A 27,817-nucleotide genomic window follows, 5' to 3' on the forward strand; every position below is an offset into this window, starting at 1 on the left:
ATGGGTTTGCATTAAATCTATAGATCAAATTGAAAGCAGTACATCTTGACTATATTGTGATTTTTTTACCCATGAACATAGAATATTCTCCATTTATTTAGTTCTTTGATTTGTATTTTTAATTGCTTTTGTTTTGTTTTGTTTTTGGGAGGGGGGAATCTGGTTTATTTATTATTTTTTTATTTGTTTATTTTAATGGCAGTACTGGGAATTGAACCCAGGACCTTGTGCATGCTAGGGACACACTCTACCAATGAGCTATACCCTCGTCTCCTTTAATTGATATTTTTAATTAATATATAGTGTCTTAAAATTTATTCATAATGGTAAGTTCTGTTGAAGTTACATCAACATGGCATCTTGGTTCAAGCTCTTTCAGTTTTATAGCCATAAAATTAAACCTATGCTTAAATAAGAACTTTGTATTAGGAAATTTTTTTTTCATTTTAGATGCATACTACACACACAGGTATATTTATTTTAACAATTTAATGGTTTCAAATGGGGTACTCACTGTTACACCAGTTTTCATAGTTATGTCAGGTGTTGAGTCATTGTATTATTTTCTCTTTGAATTTAGTTCACCTTATTTTAAGATTGTCATAGGGATAAAAACCATGTAGAATTTAGTATAAATCTTTGCATTTGGCTTCATACAGGCTTAAAAGGTGTGTTTGTAAAAGCATTATGTTAAAAAAAAAGGATATTTGTAAAATTGAATCTGTTATTAAATTAAGCATTTGAAAGTTCTTATGGGAGTCACTCCAGTTCTGTAAAAGTCTAGTGTTTATAACCCATGCAGTAACAATAATTGCTGAATTAATATTCAACCAGTGAGAAAATGGACTTTGCTAAGATATTAGTCCTCATGCTGCTAATGCTTAAAATAATGTCACTCATTTACAGTAACAGCAGCTAGTAACAGAAAATTCCTGTGTGTAAGTTTGTCACTCAATCTAAACTTTGTACCTGCTTTTTACTTCTGTTTTCTGTAGAAGATATATAATAGCTTATGGAAAACATGGTTGTTTAAAAGAAGGAAAGGAATGTTTGCAGGGGAAAAACAGTAAAATCATAGTGCTTCCCCTTTTCTTAATAGTATTTAAACAGAATTTAAGTCCTCAATTACGGAATTTAACAACTGATCTTTCTGGCATTCGCAGATACTGATACTTGACATTGATTAGCAAATATTAAATAAACAAAGAATCTGTTAATTTTGTCTCTGCCTTTTCATAATTTGACTTAGAACTGGAATGAATTTTACTTTTGCTGTATCGATGGAGTAAATTACTGGGTAAGTGAACCCTTTCTTACAAAGTTAAGACAGGTTTCCCCCCAAAAGTAGTGTTCCTGTGACACCATGTGTAAGCTGAAATGGCATCAAGTGAAGAAGCAGTTACCTCGTGACACGTCTTGCTAAAGATGTACAAAATAAATTGAAATAAAGTGCAGGTGCTTGAGTTTCAAGCTATGACAGCTCAATGCTGAGATGTTGAGTGTAGTTCCCAGGGAGCTTAGCGGTGCCACTCTCACTGCTCAGGGTGTGTGCTGCTTCTATAATAATTTGCTGCAAAACAAACACAACATTGTTTTTGCTTGTTACCTTTTTGTGTAAAAGTGAAAATCCTCTTTGGATTTCTTTTGGCTGGTGAAAATAGGTGCTAATGCAGGTTTTTCTGGTAAAAGCAAAGTGGCATACAGTGAATTTTTGAAAAGTAGGGGATACTGTATAAGAAACAGTTCCCTTTCTGTTTCCCTTTCCTCATTTCCTTCTCTTTCTTTTGCCGTGAAACATGCTCTGTGAGATCTCCCTTTCTTCTCCCCTTGGGCAGATCCCACAACTCTTTAGTCACTTTGAGTTACTAAAATGTGTCTTAATTTTCAGGGCATTAAAAAAGCCCAGTCCACTGTAAGCTAGAGTCCAGTCCACATCTTGTCACCTCATGGGAGCTTACGTTCTAGTGGGAGACAGACAATAATAAGTAAGATAAATAGATAAAATGTGTAATATGTTAGTAATAGATGCTATGGAGAAAAAATAGAAAGGAGGATGAAATATGGTGGAGGTAGTGTGTGACATTTTAAGATAGAGTGGCCAGGAAAGGCATCACGAAGGTGACTTTTGAGTCAAGAAAGACTTGCAGAAAGTGATGGAGCAAACATGTGGCTATCTTGAGGAAGAGCATTCCAGGCAGAGACACACTGGTGCAGAGGCCCTGAGGTGGAAATGTACATTATGTGGTAGAGAAATAGGTTGCTGTAGCCAGTAGACCAAGGAAGAGAGGAACAGACAAGAAGGATGGTAGTGGTGTTGGTGGTGGCAAATTATACAGTGTATAGGTCATAAGGCTTTGACTTTAACACAGAATAAGAAGGTAAGCCTTTGGAAGATTTTGACCATAGTTAATACGATGTGATTTACTTTGTAACTGTTGCTCTGCCTGGTTGTCATATTGAGAATAGACTACCATGGTGCCGGTTGGTGTCCCAGGTAGAAGTGAGGAGGCTAGAGTAATTATTAAGGCAGAGGTGTTTTCAGTCAAGGTTGGGCTGATAGGAGTAGGGAGAAGTAATAGAATTTGGGGTATGTTTTGAAGATAAAACCAATAGAACTTCCTGATACACAGGATATAGGATAGAGTGTTGTCAAGAATGAGGTCTAGGCATTTGCCCTGAGAAACTAAAAGCATAGGGTTGCCATTAGCTGAAGCAGAGAAGCTTGTAAGAAGAATTGGAATATCAGGAACTCACTTTGGGACATGTTAAATTTGAGGTGCTTTTCAAAATTACAGAATTCAAAATATTAGATTTCAAAAAAAGATCGTTTAGTGAGCATTTAAGTGTATAGCCCTGGAATTCAGAATTTAAATATAGGCTGGAGATACAGATTAGGTGGTTAAGGGTTATTGGTGCTGTTGAAAGCCACAAGACTGCAGATCAACAAAAGAGTGGATGTAGGTAGAAAGGAGAAGAGATTTAAGGACTGAGCTCTGGAGAACTGGCAATATTTAGAGGTGAGAGAGATAAGGAACAGCAATAGTGATTGAGAAGGAGGGGCCAGGGAAATTAGAAGGAAAGTAAGTATGTTATTCTAGCAACAAAGCAGAGAAAGTATATCAAGGAGGAAGTGATCAACTATGTCAAATGTTGTAGGCCAGTCAAATAAGACGAAGATTGAAAAAGAGCATTGGATCTAGCAGTGAGGTCATTGGTGACCTCGGATGAGAGTGGTTTCAATGGAGCAGTGGGTAGTAAAAGCCTGTTAAGAGGTAGTTGAGATGAAAGCTGGAAGGCGTAGAGGAATCTTTTTAATAAAGATTGGGGAAATGGGATTGTAGTATTCTTATGGGCATGGTTTACCAGAGAGGGAAAAATAGATGATCCAAGAGGGAGTATGGAATTGCTGGAGTCTTGTCCTTTTGGGAAAGAGAAAGAGAAAGATTGAGAACTGGTGAAAAGGTATGGGTAGCACCTATCTTGAGATTGTCAGCATTTATCATTCATTTTGTGCTCAGCTGTGAAGCCTCAGTGGCAGGTGAACTACTAGCCTATAAAATGTTGTGTTTAAATTAGGGTGGAGTCAGTTATGCATCCACCCCTGCCCCCATCTCTTGACTAGCAGGTGGCACCTTTGTGAGAAGGAAAATAGGGGCCATATTCCAGACAAGGCAGCCAACACAAGGGCTGGATTTTAGCCCTAACTCACCTTAGGCTAGATGTCATTAGAACAGAAAAGGAGTCACACATCCCTACTGAGTCTACTCCAAGACAGGATGGATAGTCGCATTTAATATTCTACTGTAATAACCTTATCTTTAGTGTGTTTTGGCAAAATAGTGTAAGTGAGAAGAAAGCAAATTTAAGAAGAATTTGGTGTGGGAATCCCAGCTCTTCTACCAACTGACAGCAGGGGATTTAAGATGGATCACTTCCTTTCTATGCCTTGGTTTCTTCAAGTGTAACAGGACGGGTTTGGCTTCAGCCAGATCCTTTTCATGCTGAAATTCTGTGATTCATTAAAATATAGTAATCCCCACCTTACCTTCTGTCCAGCCATCTGGAGCATAACATAGTTCTAAGAACCAAAAAATATCACTGAGGAAATTTGGCTTCTTTGGAAAACAGCTCCCTTTGGGTTCCTACCCGAGTTAGTATTTGCAAAATTTGACTAAAAATTAAATTACATATAGTAGCGTTGAAATTATAAGAGGAAATATAAATATAACAAAACCATTGAGATCACTAGAGATTTATTCAGACTGTCCAAATTTTGTCAGTCACTTTGTTGCTGTGGGGCATATGGAAAGTTATTTAACTCTGAACTTTATAGTTTCCTCATCTAAAATTAGGAATATAATAATAATACCTACTTTATAGATTTGTGAGAAGAATTAACTGAGATATTCACTATGAAGCTTTGGAAAATGCCTGGCTTATAATAGAGTAATCCTTAGCTGTTTTTTTTATTGTTGTTGTTGTTGTTGTTGTTATTATTATTATTATTATTATTAGGCATATATAGTTTAGAAACATTTTAGTAAAGCAGCTATAAGTAAAGTTTCTTACACCGTAATTTAGTTTTATAATGATTACCCTGAGTCATCAAGGGAAAAATTAGCTTAGAAAAGGAAATGCCTTTGAATCAGGTTAAACTTTTGGGGGGAAGAAAATTGATACTCCATTTTGTATTTTTTAGTTACAGTGAAAATTCCCTTAGGAAACATACCTGATTCTCAAATGATGACAGAACAATAAGCCATTACTGTAATTAGTTCCAGTTGCTGCATATACTTAAAACACATCAAATAGTTTAAGTGTATTTTTCCTAAATAGACCATAATAGTAAGATTTTATTACTCATATATATGTCTTATGAATATATATATGTGTGTGTGTGTGTGTATACACACACACACACACACACACACCCTTTCTGCATGAATTGTTTTTCATAGCACCCATTGGATTATTGATAGCATTGCTTACTTAATGTTTACAGTCTACAGTTTTGTTTTACAGAATCAGTAAGGTATAGTTAAATCATTTGAACTATACCTGAATATCCTTTGTAATATGATTCATTTATCAATGCTGGTTTGCATTTACTTAAATCAGACATGAAGATAATTTCTAAACTGATGGTCACTTTGAAAGACAAAAAGCTTTATACATGCATTAGTTCAGGAAGTTAAGATAATCAATGATGTAAAGGTTGGAGGAAAATGGAAGTCTGTAAGGTAAATTTGAAGAGGGTTTAAGGAGTATTGAAACGAATACTTACCAACAAATAATGGTGGGTTTAGATTTTATTTGAATTATTGCTTGTATTTTATAAATGAAATGATGGTATTGAGCACAACGTAATGAGCTTGGGATTTAGTAGCACCTAGCACTCAGACCTTGAACAACATTCCCACTAATAGGAACGCGGGCTCATTGAAAAAATGGCTGATTTCAGGGATAGGAGCCTGAAACACCCAGTTAAGCCAGAAAGTAAGAAAGTGCTCCAAAAATTGATGGCGGTCTGTCATGAGGGGTCATTTTGAAGGGGTTCCCACTAGGCAAATCTGGGATAATTTGAGCATCAAAATAATTAAATGCAATAATAATTACAAACTGTTAGGGGAAAAAAAGCAATCTATGAGACCTCACCAATAATACACATACAAACAGAAGAAGAGGGGGCTCAAGGGCCAACTGGTAAATATGGAGGAAGTGCTGAAGCTGGAAAATTATTATTTTATCACCATCATAGTAAAGCTTAGCTCAGCCAGGAATCACAAGTCGGTGTTAAATGTAGGGGAGAAATTTTGATGAAGAGTAGAATATTTGCATGGGTCCTAAAGTGTCCAAAGATTGCTTCTTGGTTGCAGGGAAAAGATACTAAGTAAGCAGCAGGAAAATTGGACAGCACTTGATTTGGATAATGAAAAAAGCATCACCAGTTAGGGACATGTACCTGTGGATGTGACACGCTGAGAAGAACACAGCATCACTTATGTACTCTTCTCTCCAGGAATGCACTACCTGCAACTAATCGTGAGGAAACAACAGACAAGTTGAAAATGACGAGCTTATATTAAGAAGAACTATATTCTTCAAAAATGTTAACATTATAAAAGGCAAAGTAAGGCTGAAAGGCTTTATATTAAAGGAGACTAAAGGCACAGGACATAGATGATCCCAAGATTGGATCCTGTATCTGGAGGAAAATTTTTTTTAAAATTTAAGGCACTTATTGGGTCAGTTGACATTATTTTGCAAATTGTAGGTATTGTATAGAATTTATGTTTACTGAAATTTAGCTATATTGCAATTGTATTAGAGTTTTAGAAAATGTACACTGAAGTATTTATGGCAACTTACTCTCAAATGGCTCAAAAAAGCATTTTATGTCTGTTTGGTGTGTGTGTGTATGTATGTGTAACATATATTTTTTGTTTGTTTTTTGTTTTTTTAGGAGAGGGGGATAGGGAGAGGCAGTTGATAAAGCAAATGGAGCAAAATGCTAACAAAAAGATTCTGGATAAAGTTATGCAAGTGTTCTTTGTTCTTGCAATTTTTATATAGTTAGAAATAATTCCAAGTATGTTTTTACACATACATGCTTGCAGAGGTTGGTTGAGGCTTATTTCTTTTATTGTTATCTCTTATTGTTCTAGGTTGCTAATTTACCTTTGATACTTAATTGGCTTAAGATGTTAACGTTCATTGCTCACAGATATACACATTGACTTTTAATTTCTTTTAAATAGTGCTGGGCCTAAAGGAGATAACATTTATGAATGGAGATCGACTATACTTGGTCCACCAGGTTCTGTATATGAAGGTGGTGTGTTTTTTCTGGATATCACATTTTCATCCGATTATCCATTTAAGCCACCAAAGGTAAGAACCTAGAAGTTGCATTCTTTAATATTTATCCTTCTCCAAAATCAGTTTATTCTAGAGGTTAAATGCATGAATTCAGTTATTTTTATTTGTTTTTCATGGATTATACAAAAACTCATGTAACCAAGGATTTTAAAACTGCGAAAGTAATTGATTTCTGTCTTTTACAAATACCTTTGTAATCAGCGGAGGGTTTAATTGTAAATGGAAGTATGCCACTTGGCACATCAATAAGCAGATAAATTTTAGCTTTATCATAGGAGATAGTATCCTATGAACCTTATTTTAAGAAACCTGTTGTAATAAAATACATCTGTTTGACAGATTACAGAAATAAGGGTTAAATAACTTGAATTTTATGCTTGATACTCTATAGATGAACAAAAACTAGAGAACTATAGTGAAGAAGAGAGAACTAACACTATTCAGTAAACTTATTTTGTGCTCTGTAGGTATGATGCATTAATGGGAATGAGGGTGGCTGGGTGACTTATGCCTCCTGTTGTCTCTGAATATGAATTAGGTGGATAACAGAAGAAGTTCCTTGTAATGACTGGCAATGACTTTTCAAGTCTTAAACATAACAATTATTTGAATTGCTTTCTCTTCTGACTTCTCAGTCTATAAAATGGTCAAGCCAACAGGTAGAAATCACCAGTGGTAAGCCTGAGCATAATTGTGCTCTAGTTAGACTTCCCACATGTCAGGGAATAGTGCATAATCAAGCTTTTAACTCTGATGAAGTGTTTTTCTTTTCAGCATGGTTCCTTGTGTTCCCTCTACTATTTAAAATATATATAACGATTGAATGCCTGTGCTCATGTGCATGTGTTGTGTGTGTGTGTGTGTGTGTGTAAAAATAAAGGGTTTGTTTTGTTTAAAAAGAGAAGGCAGATCATTTCTCCCTATCTAACGAGGTAACAACAGTTCCACCTAGTGGTATGTACCTCAGATTGCAGACACCAAGGTTCCCTATCACCTGGAGGTATTTGCTCTCAACTAAGGTTGTCAGTTTTTTGAGTGCGCTGCGCTGTGTTCCCATGAGCATCTAAGATCTTTAAATCATTGTCTTATTTAATGCTCTTGGGTCTGTAGAGTATCCCTTGCTAGATCAGTCAAAAAAAGGGACAAAACCCTCATTAATAATACTGCAGATTATGTTCACATTCAAAATGACACATGGTAACTGTCAGTAAATCACTAATTATTCAGTTTGCATTTAGTGCTTAAGTTTTCTGTTATTTTGGAAAACAAAATCTTACCAGAACAGCTCATGATTGTATTTATAGTGATGCTTATTTCTACTTGCCTGATTTTTTCATACTGGAAATTAGTTTTAACATGGTAGCAAAATTAGAAAAAAGTTTGCAAGATTTATGTTTATGAAATGAATTTTTGTATGTGAAGGAAAGTTTGTTAAAGAAAAAGCTCGTATTTTTCTTAGCATCTTTTAATGGAAAATAGAAATTGACTAGCATAGCTTTATATATGGGTTGTCGTAATTGTTTTGGTTAATATAATGGTTATTTATGAATTTAGCATGTTAATTTTTTACTAAAGTCTCAATGTTTTCATTTTCTAACCCTTTAATGTTGATTCATTCCTCTTCTCTAAGATACCATATCATAAAGCATTATTCAGATTTATAGTTGGACAAGTGAAAAACAAGACTTCTGCTGTTATCTTGGTTTAGGTACAATTATTCCTTTACAGTTCTCCTTATTTTTGAAGTTCAGATAAGGTGTTGAACTTCTTGAAGAATAATAGAAATTTAATTCTCTTCTGTTCATTGATTGCTAAAACCTGAAAGGATTTAAAATGTTAATTGTTTGTAAGCCACACATATCTATTGAGTAGTCAGCTGTCAGTGATTTGAAAATACGGTATTTCCATAGTTTAGAGCCGAGCTGTCTGATAGAAATACAATGCAAGCTACACTTTTAATTTTAAATTTTCCAGTAGCTACATTAAAAATGATAGAAACGAAAATTAATTTTAATAATATGTTTTATTTAACCCAGTATATCCAAAAATATTGTCATGTCAACATGTAATCAATGTAAGTATGATTAACACCATGTTTTACGTTCTGTTTGTTATTGAGTGTTTGAAATCTGGTATGTATTTTACACTTTTAGCCCATCTTAATTCTAGTAGCCACGTTTTAAGAGTATTTGTAATTAGTATGTACTATATTAGAATAGTTACAGAGGTATATACAGTAATGCCTTCTATCCTCCAGGAATACATTCCAGGACTCCCAGTGGATGCCTGAAACCACAGATAGTACTGAACCATATATAATGCTGTTTTTTCCTATGCGTACATAGCTATTATAAAGTTTAATGTATAAATTAGGCACAGTAAAAAGTTAATGATAACTAATAATAAAGTAGAGCAGTTATAACTGCACTGTAATAAAAGTTATGTGAATGTGGTCTCTCTCTCTCAAAATATCTTGTACAGATTTGATGTGTTTTTCCATCGTAACTAAGCATTTGTGGTCATCACTTTTGCAGGTTGAGGTAGAACAGAAAAATTGGCACAGATTTCTTTTTCTTTTTTTCACAATTTCATGGATAGAAGACACATTCTTACCATTGATCTTAGCAGCCTCGGTGTAGGGTTTTTTTTTCCTACCCTTATTAAGTTGAGAACTTTCCCCATTTTACTTGAAATGAGCACTTTACGGCTTCTTTTTGGCATTATCTGAATTGCCAACATTACTACTCTTGGCTTTGGAGCCACTACTAAGAAAAGTAAGGATGCTACTAGATACACTCAAGGGCAGAATCATGCTGACAAACCCAGGCAGGGTGGAGCAGGACCCCGCAAGATTTCATCACGCTACTCAAAAAGCACACAATTTAAAACTTATGAATTGTTTATTTCTGGAATTTTTTGGACCCCAGTTGACCTCAGGTAACTGAAACTGCACAAGCAAAAGTATAAATTAAAGGGGACTACTGTGGTCCTTTTCTTCTCCCCTGCTAGACCAGTGGTTTATTTCTTGTTTGTAATTAGTCATCCTTATCAGAAGTACACTTCTGAGGGGTTTAAATATCCTCTTCACAGATTCCACTCAGGAGATCACTACGTTGCTAGTTCGAAGGGATCAGGAACTGTCTCTTTGCAACTCCAAATTAAGAATTAACTACCCAAATTATGTTTGATTGTTTTGAAACCTGCCAGTATTTGTTCCTATGATTTATTCTCTTTTTCTCGTCTCAAGGATATAATAGCTTCCTTTAGTCAGTAGCTTAAGATATTGTTTTATTTTACTGTATTAGTCTAGCAAGACAGTGAGCTAGTAGTGGAAATGAAAGGCTGGCAATTTCACCAACCTTCCTCTAAATCCTCCAGTATTTTCTGACACGTGGCAAGAAATTAGCTGAGTTGATGCTGATTTTTTCCTAGTTTTATGTTTAAAAAAATTCTTCACTAGTTTCTCTTACTTTAACCACCAAAACATTCTGTTCTCTGTCACTTCCTGTCTTTAAACGGGTGTGTATGTTCATGCCCACACATAACATACATAGAGTTTACTGTATCATTCATTTAGATTAAACAGATGAATGACTCCTTTTGGTTTAAAAGCAATGTAGTTCCTTTGTGCTGGATAAAAAGAAAATTTCTTTGAACTGAAATAAATAAAATTGTTTAATTTTGTTATTACTTAAACCTAGTGTTTGATTAGCTCTTCAGTGAAATGATTTGCTATGGTCTATGATGTGTTTTACTTCATTTTTGCTGGTGGGAGTTTTAGTTGGTAATAAAACTTTAATTTTCTTCCTGTTTTTGTCACTGCCCCTAGGTTACTTTCCGTACCAGAATCTATCACTGCAACATCAACAGTCAGGGAGTCATCTGCCTGGACATCCTCAAAGACAACTGGAGTCCTGCTTTGACTATTTCAAAGGTTTTGCTGTCGATTTGTTCTCTTTTGACAGACTGCAACCCTGGTAAGCAGATTTTAATTAACACATACAATGAGGCTACAAAAACCAGTGCATTTTTTCCAGTTAGCCTATATATGGATTTGAAAACAAAATACTGTTGGTAGAAAGATCAGCATAAAGGATTTTTTGAGGAAATTATCAATGCCATTTCAATTAGAATAGACCAAAAGTTTCATAATCACTTCCTTTAGTTTGTTAATGGCATGCTACTCTGTAATTATTGTCTCCCTGTCATTGATGGACTCTGTTTTCATTATGAAGTTGTTCAGACCACTCTTGACAGGAGTGGAGCCATGTCCCTGACACCATTGCTTGCTTCTCTTGCTCCTCCACACTGCCATGTGCTTAAAGCAGCCACTCAGTTGTGAAGGGCTTCTTGTTCTCCCTGCCTTTTTGGATTATGGTTCATTCTATTAGACGTAGTAATAGTGGATATTAAAATGAGAGCTTGTAAGAGAGTTGGACGAGATTATGATTATAAAAACTCAGAGATAAAGTCGTTAGTGCCTAATTTGGAACATTTTTAAGAAATGCATAACTGCCGCACATGATCTTTAATATGGGTAGCTGACTTGAAAAAAAGTAATGTTTAGGCCTGGGATTTCGCCTATGTTATCTTAATAAGTGGCCATTTTTTAAAAGAAGTTGATGTACTTTTTCTAAATATTTAATCGCCAAAGGCCATTACTATTATCTTAGGCCCAGCAGTTACACGTATAGCAAGTTAGATAGATAGGAAAAACTCTCTAAGATTTATTAATTTAAAAAGCAAAGCACTGAAAAAAAATACATGCATAACAATAATATTCTAAATGCTTTTAAATATGTATAATATCTCTGGATAGAAATACTGTAAACAGGTATCAGTTGTTTTCTAGGAAGAGAAACTTCTGAGTAGTTAGAGTCAGGAAGGAAGAGGACTTTGCTGTTTACCGGCTGTCATTTGTTATACTTCAGATATTGTGCCATGTACATGGTACGTGGCCTACCTTTTTGAAAAGCAAATTGAAAATAAAAGCTCACATCTTAAATTCAGTTTCTATCTCAGAATTCTATTTAAAACAAAATGACAAATAAGTTTTTAAATGAAGATAAGGTAATGCTTTGGGTCATATCATTGCACAGAATGAAGGAAACATTTCATTCTGAAGAGAATTGCATCATAAGATCTGAGTTTTTAAAAATTACTTTTTTTAATATCCATGGAAAGACAGAAATACAATCACCTAGCACACTTTTATTGTTCAGTAAAATGCCAAGAATGAGAAATAGTTTTTGTATATTAAAGGCATTTATGTTTTAAAAAATTGAGTTTATTAACAATATATTTTAGTTAAAGGGACTTTTCCAATTTGAATATTAAAATATATAGATGATTGTGTTACTTTAAACATTTTTCTTTTGAAAAATTAGCCATTGTATATCAAAATACTGCCAAAAAATCAGCATTTCAATTCAATAGAATCAACAGAATATTAGAACTGAACCTTTAAGACATCATATCATATCTTATAATGTTCTTTCTACTTTTCCAGCGGATCCTCTGGTTGGAAGCATAGCCACTCAGTATTTGACCAACAGAGCAGAACATGACAGGATAGCCAGACAGTGGACCAAGAGATACGCAACATAATTGACATGATTTGTATGCAGTGTGAAGGAGCAGAGGCATCTTCTCACTGTGCTGCAAATCTTTATAGCCTTTACAATACGGACTTCTGTGTATATGTTATACTGATTCTACTCTCTGCTTTTATCCTTTGGAGACTGGGAGACTCCCCAAAAAGGTAAATGCTATCAAGAGTAGAACTTTGTAGCTGTAGATTAGTTATGTTTAAAACGCCTACTTGCAAGTCTTGCTTCTTTGGGATATCAAAATGTATTTTGTGATGTACTAAGGATACTGGTCCTGAAGTCTACCAAATATTATAGTGCATTTTAGCCTAATTCATTATCTGTATGAAGTTATAAAAGTAGCCGTAGATGACTAGGAATTATGTCATTTGTATTAAACCCGGATCTATTTCTGAGTATGTGGTTCATGCTGTTGTGAAAAATGTTTTACCTTTTACCTTTGTCAGTTTGTAATGAGAGAATTTCCTTTTACCCTTTGTAGCTCAGAGAGCACCTGATGTATCATCTCAAACACAATAAACATGCTCCTGAAGGCATAGTTTCCTGTCGTAATATTTTAAGTCAGTCTTGTTAGAAGGTGTGTCTGAGATGATTGTCGATGAAATAAAAATGGCAATATGAAAACTACTAAGGACTAGTACAAATAAATCAATTATTAAATTGAAAACATTTCAAATCTTATAAATGTGTAGAGATTTTTTCCTTTAAGTCCCAGTGAGAGAATACGTGAGCTTAAATATACAAAACTGAATTTTAAACCATTGTTCCCCAAAACACATAAAGCTCTACTTTGATAATATATTTGAGCTAAAAATAACATGAAATCCTGGCTTATAAGATTGTGTTTCCAAAATGGTGATTTCTGCCCACCATTGGGCAGTATTGTCAAATAATTTTAATCTGGTAGTTCTTCTATGTCTTTTGTGCATTTTTTACTTCTGAGAGTGTTCTTGAATCTTCATGGTGTTTTTTGGTGTGAATTGCCATTCATACAATGGCACCTGTCCAGCCAGAGGTAGAGTGGAATGCAAACCCTTGTCCGCCCTGGAGGTAGAACAGAACTCTGGATTAGTGTGCAGTTGTGGCATTGTTTCTCAATTGAAAAAATACCACGTTTTAAGAGTTTTATGGTGGGGAGGGTATAGCTCAAGTGGTAGAGCGCTTGCTTAGCATGCATGAGGTCCTGGGTTCAATCCCCAGGACCTACTCTAAAAATAAATAAACCTAGTTACCTCCCCCCCCCACCAAAATAAAACAGTTAAATAATACAATAATAAAAAAATTGAAAAAAAAACATGAGTTTTATGGGTTTTATAAATTCTTTCTAGTTATAATTATTAAATATTAGACTTATAGGAATTGAATTACTTTTCAATATTCAGATTTGGTCAACAGAGTATAAATTGTTTCTATGACTGGGATGGTTATTGAGGTAATTCTCTGGTCATGTAGCCAAGGTTATAGAATATGGTGAAATGTCTTCTCCACCTAAATGTGGAAATAGAATACCATCTTAAAATTTACAGAGTGGAATTATTAGCGTAAAAAATACTTTGCCTTAAGATAATAAAGTGAAACATTAGTGGTTATATATACCCTCACTAAGAATAATGGACTCCTACTTGAATATTTGTCAGTAGAAGTCTTAAATCAGGGTAAAAATAAAATTAAACTTTTGTATCTATCTTTCATGTAAACACACCCTCTACCAAACCTCTCTACATTACAAAGGTATACCAAACAAAATGGTAATGTTTTGAAGAATTCAGGCTTAAGCCTATGAAAACCCCTGCACTTTGACTATTTTAAGCAATAACTAATAATCTGTACTGGATTTCATGTCAGTGCAATGAGAATGGGGCCTTTTGTGTAAACTATGTCTATGTAGGCGAGCAATGGAAAGTAGTTTTTCCCCACTTCCAATATTGTGCATTCTACATCCTAAAGTAATAAACTTCTTGGTGCTAGAAAAGCTTCCATCATAGTGAGCATTAGGATGTTGGGGGATGGTCTCCTCGGACTTCGTTCATTTGCTGTCAGCCTAGTTACTACCTAATTACAGCCTAATTACTCTCACCAGCCTACTCTGCTTACTTGTAGGCTGTGTCCTGTACTCACCTGGGACAGTGGAGAGAATTGGTTATGGAAAGATATTTGTGGCTCTTCCAAACTAACTTATGGCCTTAAATAAGACACTTTAACTTCTTTGAAGCTTGCAAAAGAGTTGAATTTGATTATTTCCCTCGTCTGTATTAGTCCTCAAACTCAGTGTTTCTAATCTTGTAAAATTTGTTATGCTTATTCCGCTTTCTCTTGCAGGGAACAGGCTACAGTTGCACATGGACTGAAAAATAAGTCATCGTTTGGGTACCTACTATTAGGTTCTCTTAAAATGCTGAATTTTGTTTTTTAATCTTGTTTTCTGTGTCTGATTTACTTCCCAGTTACATAGATGTTCATTTATGTAAACTGTAAATAGGGTTTTCTTTCCATGAAACTTCACTCTAGATGTAAATTGTGGTGTTTTAAAACCTATACTTTTTCTCATTCATTAAGAGCAAATTTTACAAGAGGCAAGTCCAGATGTAATGTTATATGAGTGTTCAAGAGTGGCCATGGCACCGTGCATCCTGTTGAGCCTGGAGTGCAATCATTATGATCATGTGCCCTCAGGGGACCGTGCAGTGCACCACCACTACACACCAGGCGTTGCTTAGTTCCTTTCAGCTTGTTTAATACCCTCGGAAGAGCTTTAGGAGAGAAGACACTTTGATGACCCTCACTTGGTAAAGTAAAACTCATTCATGGACAGATTAGATAAATTGCCCCAGATTAAACGCCAGTGTGATGTGAAAGTGTAGCCCCCATTCTTTACCACTAGGCTAAGTGTTTCTGTATATAGCATTGCTGTTAATATTGAATTTAAATATATATTTATGTGAAAGTAGATATATATAGATTAATTGAACACTTGTGAAAATTAATCTATAAATTAAAGTACAATTTTGCGTTTTAGTAAATCCTTTTTTTAATCTTCTATTTTAAAGTCTCAAATGGAACCTTACAAAATAAGGCTTTCTTAATTGATTCTGATGAATATGAGGTACGTTTATCCTCTGTCTTAGACATTTGTCATAGGAATACTTTAAAAATCACCAATTTCCCTTTTTTTAATTTGAAAAATGAGATACATTATGTTAAATGTATTTAGCCATATATCACATAACCACATCAAAAGCTTATATTGTTAAATATATCAATCATTTAATGACAAACCTTTTTCAAAATAACAAGATACATTAGTTATCTAAACTTTTTTTTTTTGCTCATGTATATGTTACTGTTTCTAATAAGAACTTTGAGATGTTGTGTACTTGGAGTCAACCTTGCTACTTGTCCAAGTGTGCTCTTAAAGCAATACAAGGACCGTATTGTAAAACTTAAGTCAATTTTAGTCCTTTGGCTTTACGTATTAACCTACCTTGTAGTTATGCTAATGCGGTATATTAACACATTTTCGGTTGACATTTATACTGTGGTCTTTGGACAGAATTATGGCATGATTTGAAGCATAAATTACCTTCCTAAAACCATTGCAAATTATTTTAAGAGGCTGAGATAATGACTACAATAATTATATTATCCACTTAAATTTTAGTGTTTCTTATTTTAGGTAAATAGAATATATAAATAAATCCATTTGTTTCATGTCTAAGTTACTAAGATTTTTTAAGTAATACCCAAATGATAAAAAAAATTTCATTACATTTTAGTAGGTAGACATTATTTGAAACATCAGTTTTTTGTAACTAGTTTGTCAACTTTTTTTGGTAAAGTTATTCATTGATTTAAATGTGTACCTCTCCAGTGTACGATGGAATATTTCTACCTAGTGGAGTGATAGTCCTTTCAAAATGGTTATAAAATGAGTTTCTGGGACTGGTTTATAAACTGCACTGCCATTAGTGAATAGGTGGTGTTAAAACTGTCAGACAGAATGAACCTAGACATTACCAATGAGTGCATTTAGAGAAATTTAAATTCTCTTCAGATCTTTTGTATCTCTAGGTTACCTTGTTGAAATCCCATGAAATGTAATGTCATTTATGCAGGTCCATCCAACACAGAACATTAAAAACAATTTTTTTCCCCAGATCTTCTAATTCCTAAAGTTTATCTCAAGTCCAGCTCTTTTGGTAAAACTTTTCCGTTTTATTATCACATACCCTTAGTCTGTCAGTCTGTGTGTTTCTCTGAGACACCATCTGTACAAACATCAGAAATAATAGAAGAAATTCAAGCATGTGTGTATTTCCAAGTGCCAGCAACAAGCCAGGTGCCCTCCTCGGCAAGAATCCTTTTCTCTTTTTCTTTCTTTTTTCCTTTTGGATGGGGTGGGTAGAGAGCGATGATGCTATATACCACCTTAACCGACTTTCATGGTGAGCTTAATTCTGCAAATTTTAAGAGTTTGCTAATTAATCAAAGGTCTTTTCGGACACTGATGCATACAGAGATGAATACATTGTTACATCCTTAAATAGTTTATCATTTTCCTGTCCAAATAGATTTTCCCTCTTCTTAGCAGAGGAGAACACATCTTTGGAAATCTGTATCCATTTTCTGTTGAATGAGAAGTTAAACAGATGTCCTTGCTGATTTAGCTATGAAAATATTAGTATAATAATTTGGTAAGTTTTATCCAATCTATATGATGATATTAAACATAGTTAATACTATTTGATGCTTTTAAAATAATTAGTGTCTTTCAAACTACACTGAATACCTAATATCTCTAATGTGCATTTTGGCATTCTGTTATAGTCAGTTCAACACCTTACACATTTCTGGAAAATATCTGTAGTCCTTGTCTGCGTATCTCAACCCAGTATCTAACATATGATATGTTTGCTGAATGAATCAATACTATATCATGGATGTAATCTTCACCATAAGGTTATCTAGAAACCACATCTTCTGTAATTCCCTGTCATACTGATTCAGTGCTTTATATGTGGTAAGTGCTGGATATTCCTGTTAACTTGAAATGTGAGACATGGCAATGGGTTATTTTCATAACCAACTTTATGTTTACTTATTTAAAATGGAGAATGAATTAATCTTGTAATTTTAAAAGCCCTTAAATATACCAAAATGCTTTTCACCCTATAGAATTTACATCATTCCTATTATCATTACTATCTTCTTAAGCAATGTATTTCTCCTATTCCTTTTTACTGGTAAAAAGAAAGGCACAATGGAATACATGAATCTGCTTATGATACTCTTTTAGGGGAATCTCATAGGAAAAGTTAAAAGAGCCTTTGAAAAAATTTCTTTGAAAACTATTTTAGGAAAAAGGAACAAGTATATGATGTAGCAGTATGGAGGACGCAGCCCTTGAGTGCTGGAAGTTGTTTATTGAAATATTACCCTTTCCTTCCCTACTTGTAGCTTCTGTGAAAAAGGGAAATAGAATAGGATAAACAACCATACAGGTCACTTTTTTATTTTTCCTTGTTGTTTCTGTGCCAGTAAGTGTAATTGAAAAGTGACAGGGTCAAAGCTGCATAATTTCAGAAATGTAATTCCAGCTTCTCACTTACTGTACCTTGTCTTTCTTAAGTCAGTTGAGCAGATTCAGGTATGTTCTCTGTTTATTTTGATCCAGCCCCATCCCAGACGAAGTGGGGAGTAAGGGAAACTTGTGGAGAAACAGGTTACTGAGTGTTGTGTGTCACCAAGAAAAGCCCTAACACTTAGGGGACGAGCACGTAAGGAATGCTAAAGGACTGAGATTGGAGTGCTTATGACAGGTCTTTATGTGAACATTTCATGCTTTCATGCAGAGTGGTAGAGAAGAGTAATTATGGAGCAGGGGACTAATGCTTTATGTTGGAGCATCACTGGCGCCCTTACCTGATTCCTTTATTATTTCTAGGAGCACTTTAGCCCCCTGCTGAACTCTTTCCATGAAACTCCCAAATGGCAAAGGTCATTTTAAGTGTACACGTGGGACATTTTTTTCTTCTGTAGTTTTTTTTAATGACACACATTTTAGTTATATGTTTCCTTGTTTGATCACGAGCCCCTAGAAATCAGGGATCCAGTTCATCGCATTCAGTCAGTAAGTCAGCAGTTGTGTACTCTGGCAAACACTGGTTTAGGTGCTTAGGATCAGCAGTTAACAAAGCACATGAAAATCCCTGTCCTTAGGACATTTACTTTCCAGTTCAAGGAGACAGACAAAAAGAGTTTAAGAAGGGAGGAAAAGTATATGTATACGTGATGGTAAGTGCTGTGGAGAAAACTGAAGCAGGGAAGAGAAACAGGGAGTGTGTGCTGAGAGGGAGAAAGGGGAGGTTGCAGTTGTAAAAGAGTAATCAGGGAAGAGACCGCACCAGAAAGATGGACCTGAACCCAGAACTGAAGATGGTGAGGGATAAGCCACGTGGGGAAAGGGATTCCAGGCGAAGGAAATAGCAAATGAAAGACCTGGCAGCAGGAGCGTGCCCGTGCCCGGTGCTTGCTGAAAGCACAGCAAGGGACTGGGGGAGGTGGGGCAGAGAGCAATCAGAAGAGTAAGAGGTGAAGCTGGAGAGGTCACATGGGGTCTCGTAGTCACTGGTAGTGCTTTGTGAGGAGTTTGGGGAGTATAAATAAGGTGGAAGCCATTGCAGAGGTTTTTAGCCAGAGTGATAGGATTACGATATGTTTGAGAATTTCAGATTACTGTTAGGGAAAAGACTTGGTATGGGGAGAGGGAGCCGGCTTAGAGACACTTGATGACTGTGATACTGGTGGCAGTAGTGGAGGTAGAAAGAAATGACCAGACTCTGGCTGAAGGTAGAACTAGTAAGATTTGCTGATAGATTTAACTATGTGGTGTGAAAAAGGAATCAAACTTCGGCACCTGAGCAAACTAGAAAGCTGGCGTTGCAGTTAATTAAAATGAGGAACCTGGGGGTGGAGCAAGATTGGAGAAAGATGGAGAGCTTAGTTTTTGGCAAGTTTGAAGTGCCTATTAAACATCTAAATGGAAGTGTCAGAGCAGTGGATATACAAATCTGGTATTTGGGAGTTAGTTCTGGGCCAGGCACATACATCTGGGACTCATGAGTGGTGATATTTACAGCTATGAGACTGTATGAGATCATCAAGGAAATGAGTGCTTCTAGAGAAGAAAGAAGTCTGGGCACTCGGACATTTAAGGAGCCGAGGACACGAGGAAGCAGCAAAGGAATCCTGGAAGGAGCGATCAGAGAAGTAAAAGGAAAACCTCAGGAGGGTGTGGGGACCTGAGAAGGAAGTGAAGAGTTTCATGGAGGTGGGAATGATCTATGCCTTCAGATGTGACTGATGAGTCAACTAAGATGCAAACCAAAATGTCCATTTTATTTAGCAGCTGACGATTGGTGGTCATCGGACTGATACAAGTGGTTTTGCTAGCATGGTGAGATCAAAAGCTCTGTTGGAGTCAGTGCCAAAGGTAAAGAAAGGAGAGAAATTGTAGACTTCTGACAGTTTTGCAATAGAGAAATGGGGAGTATTGGAGTGGTGGTGTTTTTTTAAGATGGGGGAATATTACATTGTATGTTGATGGGAAAGATAAATAGGGGGAAATGGATGAGTAGGGCAGAGAGGCAGTGTCCTAGAGAAAATCATCTGCAGCACTGTGTACTGAAGGTGTTTCCAAAGCTCTCTGCACTTCCCTGGGACATTTCTCTCTTTTCCAGACTAGACTGGGAACTCTTGGGAATCATAGTACCCCCACTTAAAGTGGAAATGGACTTCACCAAACTCTTGAATTCTCCTGGTTAGGCAGGGGGACATGGGATCCAGCACACGTGACGTGGTTGTCCTTTGCTGGGCACTCAGTCATCTCATCCCATCCCTAGTTAATAGGAGAACCAGCGGAGGCCAGGCTGTGGGGTAGGCGGGGTAGTGGAAAGCTCTCTTGTGGCTTCTGCTCCTGCCATGCGGTGGTGGATATGGCTGAAGGGGGTACGGGGAGACCAGAGCTCATGTGTCTGTGACTCTTCTGTGCCCAGGAGAGCGAGCGCTTCGTGTACTGTTGAGAGAATGTTGGTAATTAAAATTCAAATTCCCATAGCATCTGGAATGCTGCTGCTTTTTCATCACATGAGATTAGCAATTGTTAGTTGATTTGAATCTTAAGCACCTTAGTATTTTCTTTCCTTCAAGTGATTTTCCTTGTCATTGAAGAATCTACCTTGATACCAGATTTAACTGGATTGAACAATTTAAATCAACAAGTTTTAAATATTTGTTGAAAGCTAATACTGCTTTAAATGCTAGAAGCAAAGGAATCTTAATGTTTCCCGAGGAGCTCATCATAGTCTGATCAGGGTGAGGTGTCCTAGGTAAGTACAGAGAGCTTTGGAAACACCTCAGTAGGCGATGTGGGAGATGGCTTCTCAATTGGCTAGAGGAAAGTGGCTTATCAAAAATCCTTTCTTGCCCATTCAGATGATTCTAGAGAATAGAGCAGTCTGCTTTGTAGATGTGGTCAAAGGAGGACACAGTGATGCCAGCTCCTGTGGCCTGGACTTCTACCCCTAGTTCTGCGGTTAGACACTCAGTTCCAGGCCTTCTATCTCTTTACTTTACTTGAAAGTAGGGAATTTGAAAAGCAAGTTTCTTTTCCGGAGAACCCATGGGGCAGTGAGCTAATGACCAGGGCTCGGACCTCTCTATTCTGTTTCCCCTCCCTGCTGCTCTCCTGACTTCCTGCTTCCCAAGGCTCGTACACAGGAAATGAGGCGTATCTTACTTGGCTTTTTTTCTCTGAAAACCCAGACAGAGACAGGCCCGAATGATAATTGGCTCAACCGCTTAATTTTGCTTAGAGTCAAGTCTGAATTAAATACTTAGAAGTTACCTTTTCCCCCCGATTGAGTCTCGCTGAACAGGTACTTTGGCTCTGTGATTTTCTGCAAATTTAAACCCAACTGTACTGATTATCTCAACTTAAATAGGTTATAACTCTTCTTTCCTAACTTAAATTACTCATAACAATATTAGTTAGAGTATCTCACACATATACAGGTGAATAGGGGCTGTCTTTTTTCCCTGTTTCTTAGGACATCATGTTTTGATTCTGTCCCCTCCTTTGCAGACCTAGTCTTACTCAGGCCCTTATCTGCAGGGGCCCTGTAACGTATCCTCTGGTCGTTACCAAAGACTCCGATTGATTCACTGTCACGTCATCTTCCCACAGTAAGCTCTGTCAGCACACTCCTTGCTCCTAAGACTTGAATCGTGGCCCATTGTTTTCAGAATAAAGTCCAAACTCCTTAGAAGCCCAGCTCTCTGTCCTGACATCAGTATGCATCCATCTCTTTCAACAGTAGGTTCAGATGCACTTGTTTTCAGTGAAGTCCGGAGTCATTCTTGCCAATGGCAGCAGTTCTATCGATCACTTAAAAATATTTCCTCAGAGAAACAGCAATAGTGACTCACTGAGAAAACTTCCTTAATCTTCTGACTCTTCTTCAAGGCTTTCTGCTCATAGGACTACAACTCTTTGATGCTCTGACACTTTTATCATTTCTGTTACTATGAGTGGTTCAAGGTATTGACGCATATAACCTTCTTGCTGGCTGTGTCAAGTTTCAAGCATCAGAAAATGGATTGCTTAAGGTACTTTGCTAGGCACACCAGTATTTTAAATCTGAATTGATAAACTGGGTGCTTCAAGACAGATGGTACATTGCTTCTGTGCCTGAGAGCACTTGGCAGTGCTGAAATTGAGCCTTCTGTTCAGTCCAGAATAATTCAGTGATGAGTGGGCAACTTTGTACTTTTTTTTTTTTTTTTGCTGGATTTGAAGATTTGGAAGTGTTTTAGCTTACATATTAACTATATGTAAGCGCCTTCGTAAAATGCCATCCAAGCATAGGCAAGCACATAATCAGTGGATGAGCACTGTGTATCAGTTTGGCATATGGCACCCCTTGTTTTTATTTTCATTATGGTGATATGTTTCTAGTAAGATTAACAAGTATTCGGCCACATTTAAACATGGGCACGAAACTTTCCAGGTTTAAAGTTAACTGTTAGCTAGGCTAATGTTAGTGAAGATCAAAGGAGAGGTTTTTCACATGCTACTGAAGGGAGTCCAAAAGAGCTGAGGTTTTTAAGTCTCATGTTGATCACCTCAGTTGGTTTGCCTAGTTAACACCTCTCCTCAAGCACCTTCCTAAGGCAGCATTTCCTTTTAAACTCCCTCTGGAAGACTGCAAGGAACAGCATCTCTAAAGCTCTTTATGTTGTTACTTAAACTTAGAAATTGTTTTGTATTCTTTTTGACTTGCAGCTTGTTAGAGCTTTCTCAATGATTACCTAGAAGTGTATTTTCCCTCTTCATGTATTTTCAAAGTAGGACTTAACGTAACTCTGGTTGTCATTAGGGGAGCACTGGGTGTTAGGATGCCAAAAGCCCACAATGTGAGGACACTCCAGCCAGGCACACCTGAAGAGAAACGGCTAAAGCGCCATCATTCTGCACTGGGTTGTGGGTTATGTTGAAGGAGGATGATGGTGATGGATTTAGGAGACGGTATTCTACTGTACTGTACTGTGGAGAAAACGTCCAGCCCGTTTAAGCTTCGGGGAAAGGTTTACTCCTTTGAGCTGGAGTTGAAAATGTTGTATTGCCTGCTCTCATAATGCTGGAAGGATAAAGAGATCAATAAAAGGTTTCCTCGGATACTTTAAGTCAAACTTGTCTCTATTTTCTTCTACATTTCCAGGGAAGCCAAGATCACAAAGGCTGAGGATTCTGTTAGTACTGATTCTATAACGTTACTGTAAGTTTTCTTTCTGACACTAACTATATCGTGCACAGGTACTCTGACCACGTCTCTAGACTGATCACATAAAACACACCTGTGGGCTGATCTTGTAAGAGTCACCTCTTCTTTAGCATCTACAGCTCAACATGTCCGGAAGACTCGGGTTCTGTCTCCTGCGTAGTGTCGTGCCCAGGAGAATGGAGCTGGGAGAGTGGTTTAGGAGGACACATGCTTGCACCCAAGTGACTGGTGGCTTCTCTGAAAAATCACTGGAATCTGCTTATTTAACACAGTAAGGGATAGTAACCTTAGCTCTAAAGTCTGGGTCCCGCCCAGAATCTTTAAAATCACAGTTTCCAAAATAAAATATCATTGAATAAAATTTACACATATGTAAAAACTCATTACCAAGGGTTGTAGCCTGGCATGTTTTGACATTTTATCGTGAAAGAAATGAATGGAGATCACAACTTTTACATTTTAGTTGTATTATCGCTTAGAGGAATTAAAGGTTATCGATGTATCACACGTGAGTGAACACTCCAATAGTAATTATTTCAATTCTGACTCCTGGGTCTTTGGATTCTGAACTCTAGAGTTGAAATAGTTTAATTTAACTACCAGCCTATAGTAGAGTAAGCTTTCAGATTTCTTATGCACTGTCTCCCTGTATAAGTGGGAATTTTTTTTTACCTTCTCTGGGCCTGGATTTTCTGGATTATATAATTGAACAAAATGAACAACATTGCTGAAATGTAATGATGAGAAAAATTTGTTTCGTAGTAAAACACTGGGCAGTGTAAAGTATCCGAAAAGACTTAAGCAGTAAAACAATACAATTGCAAACTGTGGATAATTACATGTTTGCAGCAGGAAGATTCACTATTAGAACATTGTTTTTGCTTGTGCTAATAGGTTGTGTTGCATCTTTTTTGTTGTTTTTTGTTTGTTTTTGTCTCTGGGCTCCGAAGATTGACATTTACTGTTATTTGCCAAGGACATAAGTGAGTATATCTCTTTTTAAAAAATGTAATGAACCAATAATGAATATACATTTATTTAAGAGTGCTTGGTTATAATTAAGCAACGTAGCTGCGATAAGATTTGTCTAGGACTTTACACTTGAGAGCTGGTCTGGTCTAATCATTTCTAGACGATTCTTCTGACTCCCAGACAAAAATGAAAGAGTAATGGAGTTAAGAATTTAGAGTCACTCTGGCTGTGGTGGGAACAAACTGAAGTACGTTCTTCTCTAGACAAAAATCACACATTTCCTAATCCTTGAGGTTTCTCTTAGGTCCATGTTGTCTCCAGACCAACAGTAAGGTAGTTTCACTTTTTTTTTCTTTCTTTTTTCCAGAAGAGGTGTGGTGGAAGGGTCTGCCAGAACCAGAGGCTAAGCAAACAGCAGTATAAAAAAATTTCTTTATTCCAGCTTCCAGGATTTACCCTTCTCAGCCTTTCCTGTGCGTTGGAATCATGAAGCCATTAAACAAGAAGTGTCAAGACATCTCATCCGTGGTTGAAGCGAGGTGGAAAAGAAGGAAGCAGGCAGGTGTAGACCAAGTAGACCCTCTGCACTCAGTCCTTCCCACTCTCACTATAGGGGTGGGGAGAGGGGACAGAATTTAAATTTGTTCTGCAACAGGTATGATGTGATTGTGACTGTCATCCAACAAATACTGGTTTATCTTCATTTAACTAATTACATGTTAAAGTATGTGGGTGTCACCTTTACCTCTTCCCAATGCCACTGAACATTAATTTCTTGTAGTCTTTGGAAGGGATGGAGAGGAAACACAGAGCCACCGTGTCATGATGGTGCTAGACATTTGAAAGCTAAGGGCAATAGAAACATTTTACATTTTTATTCCAAAGTAAATGCAGTGTATTAAATGAGCAGGTTTAGATAAATGTTTAGTGAGATGCCAAAAAGCTTACACAGACATTTGCTTAAAGAAGCTTTCCCTCAGGATTTAATAAAATTCTAACCACAAAGAGGTACAAAAATTAATTCACGGGATGCAATGAAAAACCTAGAAAGCTTACTTGCCCCACATTTTCCTCCCCTCCCCTCCCCTTCCCTTCTCAGGCTCCTCCTCTCCCTTCCCTCCCCCCAGCCTCCCAGCAGTCATTGGAGAAAAAAAGAGCAGGTGAGCATATGGTTACATTGTTCCTCTAAACTTTGATTCAGTGGAAGATTTGGTCAGAGGGAGGTTCGGGGGGATCTCCCAGAACTATAATGTGAAACAGCTCTTTACCGCTCCTGTCTCATTGTACAAGTGAAAACTTAAATATGCAGGAAGTATAGCTTTGTTTTATAATTCATTTGTATATTTTCTTGATGCTTTGTGTAAAGACCAAAAGGTGCTTTTGCCTCTCTGCTCTGATCAGCACTGTGGAGTTATTTTGGGGTGCATGGTATTCCATAGCACACCATAAATCTCCACTAGATGTCAGTGTGTCACCAGGTGAAACCTGTTCAGCATGCTCTCCAGACCTGTTCTTGAAATTCCAGAAAGGTGAATTCATCTATGATTTTTTTTAACCAGAATGATATAGAGAAGTTTCCGTATACAGGTTAGTAATAAGCTATGTTTGTCCTGATGAATATTAATGAAAGAGAAATCTTTTATTTAAAAAATCCAGTACCTTTCATCTGAGGATTTCAAAATGCTTCACTTGTATTCTGGTTTTTGCCGTAATACCCCCAAAAAGGTAGAATGCAAATATTCAATATACATTTTATAGTAGAGTCACCTGAAGTGCCAGGGGACAAGGTGATTGGCTCAGGATAACACAGACTTCGTCCAGTGGCCCCAGGCTGGGATTTCTGCCATCACAGGGCCTGCTCCACCCAAGTAGCCCTGCTGCTCCTTCGCTGTGGAAGGCGTATCTAGATGCCGGTGCCCCTCATTTTTCATTTGTATTAACCACTTTGCCTAAAAAAACAGCTCAAGGAAAGCGGAATAATAATTAAGAATGATTGAGACTATTGATTGAATAGCACAAAGAAAACAACCTGGATGATAACAACTCTGCATTACCTGTGCTGTTTTACAGGCAGTGACCCAGACTAGTGCGAGCCTTGTCTTAGTGTATGCACACACCTGGAGGAGGAAAGAAAGACAAGAATTTGGTCTGGAAGGTTGAAGCTTCTGGGTATTTGGGGATTATGGGACATACCACATACTGTAGCTTTTACACCGATTTTCTTGAACAGGAGTATACCTATAATCCTGTATTTTAGGACTGAAATAGTGATATTCTCAAAAATGTGTAAATATGGAGGTTACAACTATACAAAAATTGTATTTGTAGACAAAGATGAAAAGAATACACAAACAAGATATTAGGGTGATGGGATTATGGGTAAATTTAATTTTCCACTCCATGTGGTCATACTGTTTTTGTAATAAATAAAAAGAGAAAAATGATTTTTCTTTTATTGTCCATCTTGTAAAGATTTGCCACAATCTCAACTTCAGAAAATCTTATCAATATGGTACACTATAAACAGTTGAGATTCAAGATTTGATTTGGTTTGCTTACTTCAAATGTTTTAATTTAATTATGGAAACCGAGGTTAAACTGGCAGAAGTGGAGGGTCATATTTTCAAACCTTACTGTGAATGATCTTAAGTAAAAGTAAACATTTGCCCCAATCCCAGCAGGCAGCTCGCTATACTGTTTAGTGCATTGCTGATGTTCATTTCGATGAAGAAATGTTTAATAAATGTAGCTCTCTTCCGTTTGTGTTCTCATTTGAAACAGTGCAAGGTTAATGAAGTTGCCATGAAGTTCAAGAGATTTTTCAAATTCAAAAATTATGATAGCTATTGATTTTGCATGCTTGGACCTATGTCTTTTTTTTTTTTTTTTTTTTAGTTTACATTTGTGTACTGATCATTGTTTCTTTTTTTTTTTTACATTTTTTTATTGAGTTATAGTCATTTTACAATGTGTCAAATTCCAGTGTAGAGCACAATTTTTCAGTTATACATGAACTTCACATTTTTTTTTCTCTGTGAGCTACCACAAGATCTTGTATATATTTCCCTGTGCTATACAATATCGTCTTGTTTATCTTGGACCTGTGTCTTGACTCAGAACGTATATATATGAAACCATGCATGAATCAAATTGAGGTATAAAATAACAGCTCACGCATGTGAAAGAAAACTTGTGCTTTTATATGTTTCTTTTCAGTAATAACGTGTAGCCACCATTGAATTATGTGTAAAAACTTCATGGACAGTTGTAAAATTCATACAACTGATCGTTCTGATACACATGCCTGGCTACTCCACACGACCATTGGAGAGGCTAGGCATGTGTATCAGAACTGCCATAGGAAACTTTTTAAAAACCATGTATGTTTCCCTGCCACTATCCTCATCCTGTAATCGTGGATTTCCCGATTTGGCAGCGGGGTAGGTGGTTGGCAAGAGTGTGCACTTCTAGGACTTTTCAGGATGCTGCAATGTACGGGTGTCTACAGGACCTTCAAAA

General features: G+C 36.6%; 1 protein-coding gene across 4 annotated transcripts in view; it reads left to right on the top strand.

Annotated features, from left to right (window-relative positions):
- The window catches only part of UBE2E3 (ubiquitin conjugating enzyme E2 E3), a 79,199-nt gene extending 66,173 nt beyond the window's left edge, over positions 1–13,026 (top strand). For all 4 annotated transcript variants that reach the window (XM_074363986.1, XM_074363985.1, XM_010959986.3 and 1 more), the window contains exons 4-6: positions 6,759–6,891; positions 10,709–10,856; positions 12,389–13,026. In XM_074363986.1, coding sequence (XP_074220087.1) covers positions 6,759–6,891; positions 10,709–10,856; positions 12,389–12,486 — 379 coding nt within the window. In that variant the 3' untranslated portion in view covers positions 12,487–13,026. The remainder of the gene's footprint in view (positions 1–6,758; positions 6,892–10,708; positions 10,857–12,388) is intronic.
- Positions 13,027–27,817: the final 14,791 nt, after the last annotated feature.

The sequence above is a fragment of the Camelus bactrianus genome, chromosome 5 (genome assembly GCF_048773025.1).
Source record: "Camelus bactrianus isolate YW-2024 breed Bactrian camel chromosome 5, ASM4877302v1, whole genome shotgun sequence".
Classification (NCBI taxonomy): domain Eukaryota; kingdom Metazoa; phylum Chordata; class Mammalia; order Artiodactyla; family Camelidae; genus Camelus; species Camelus bactrianus.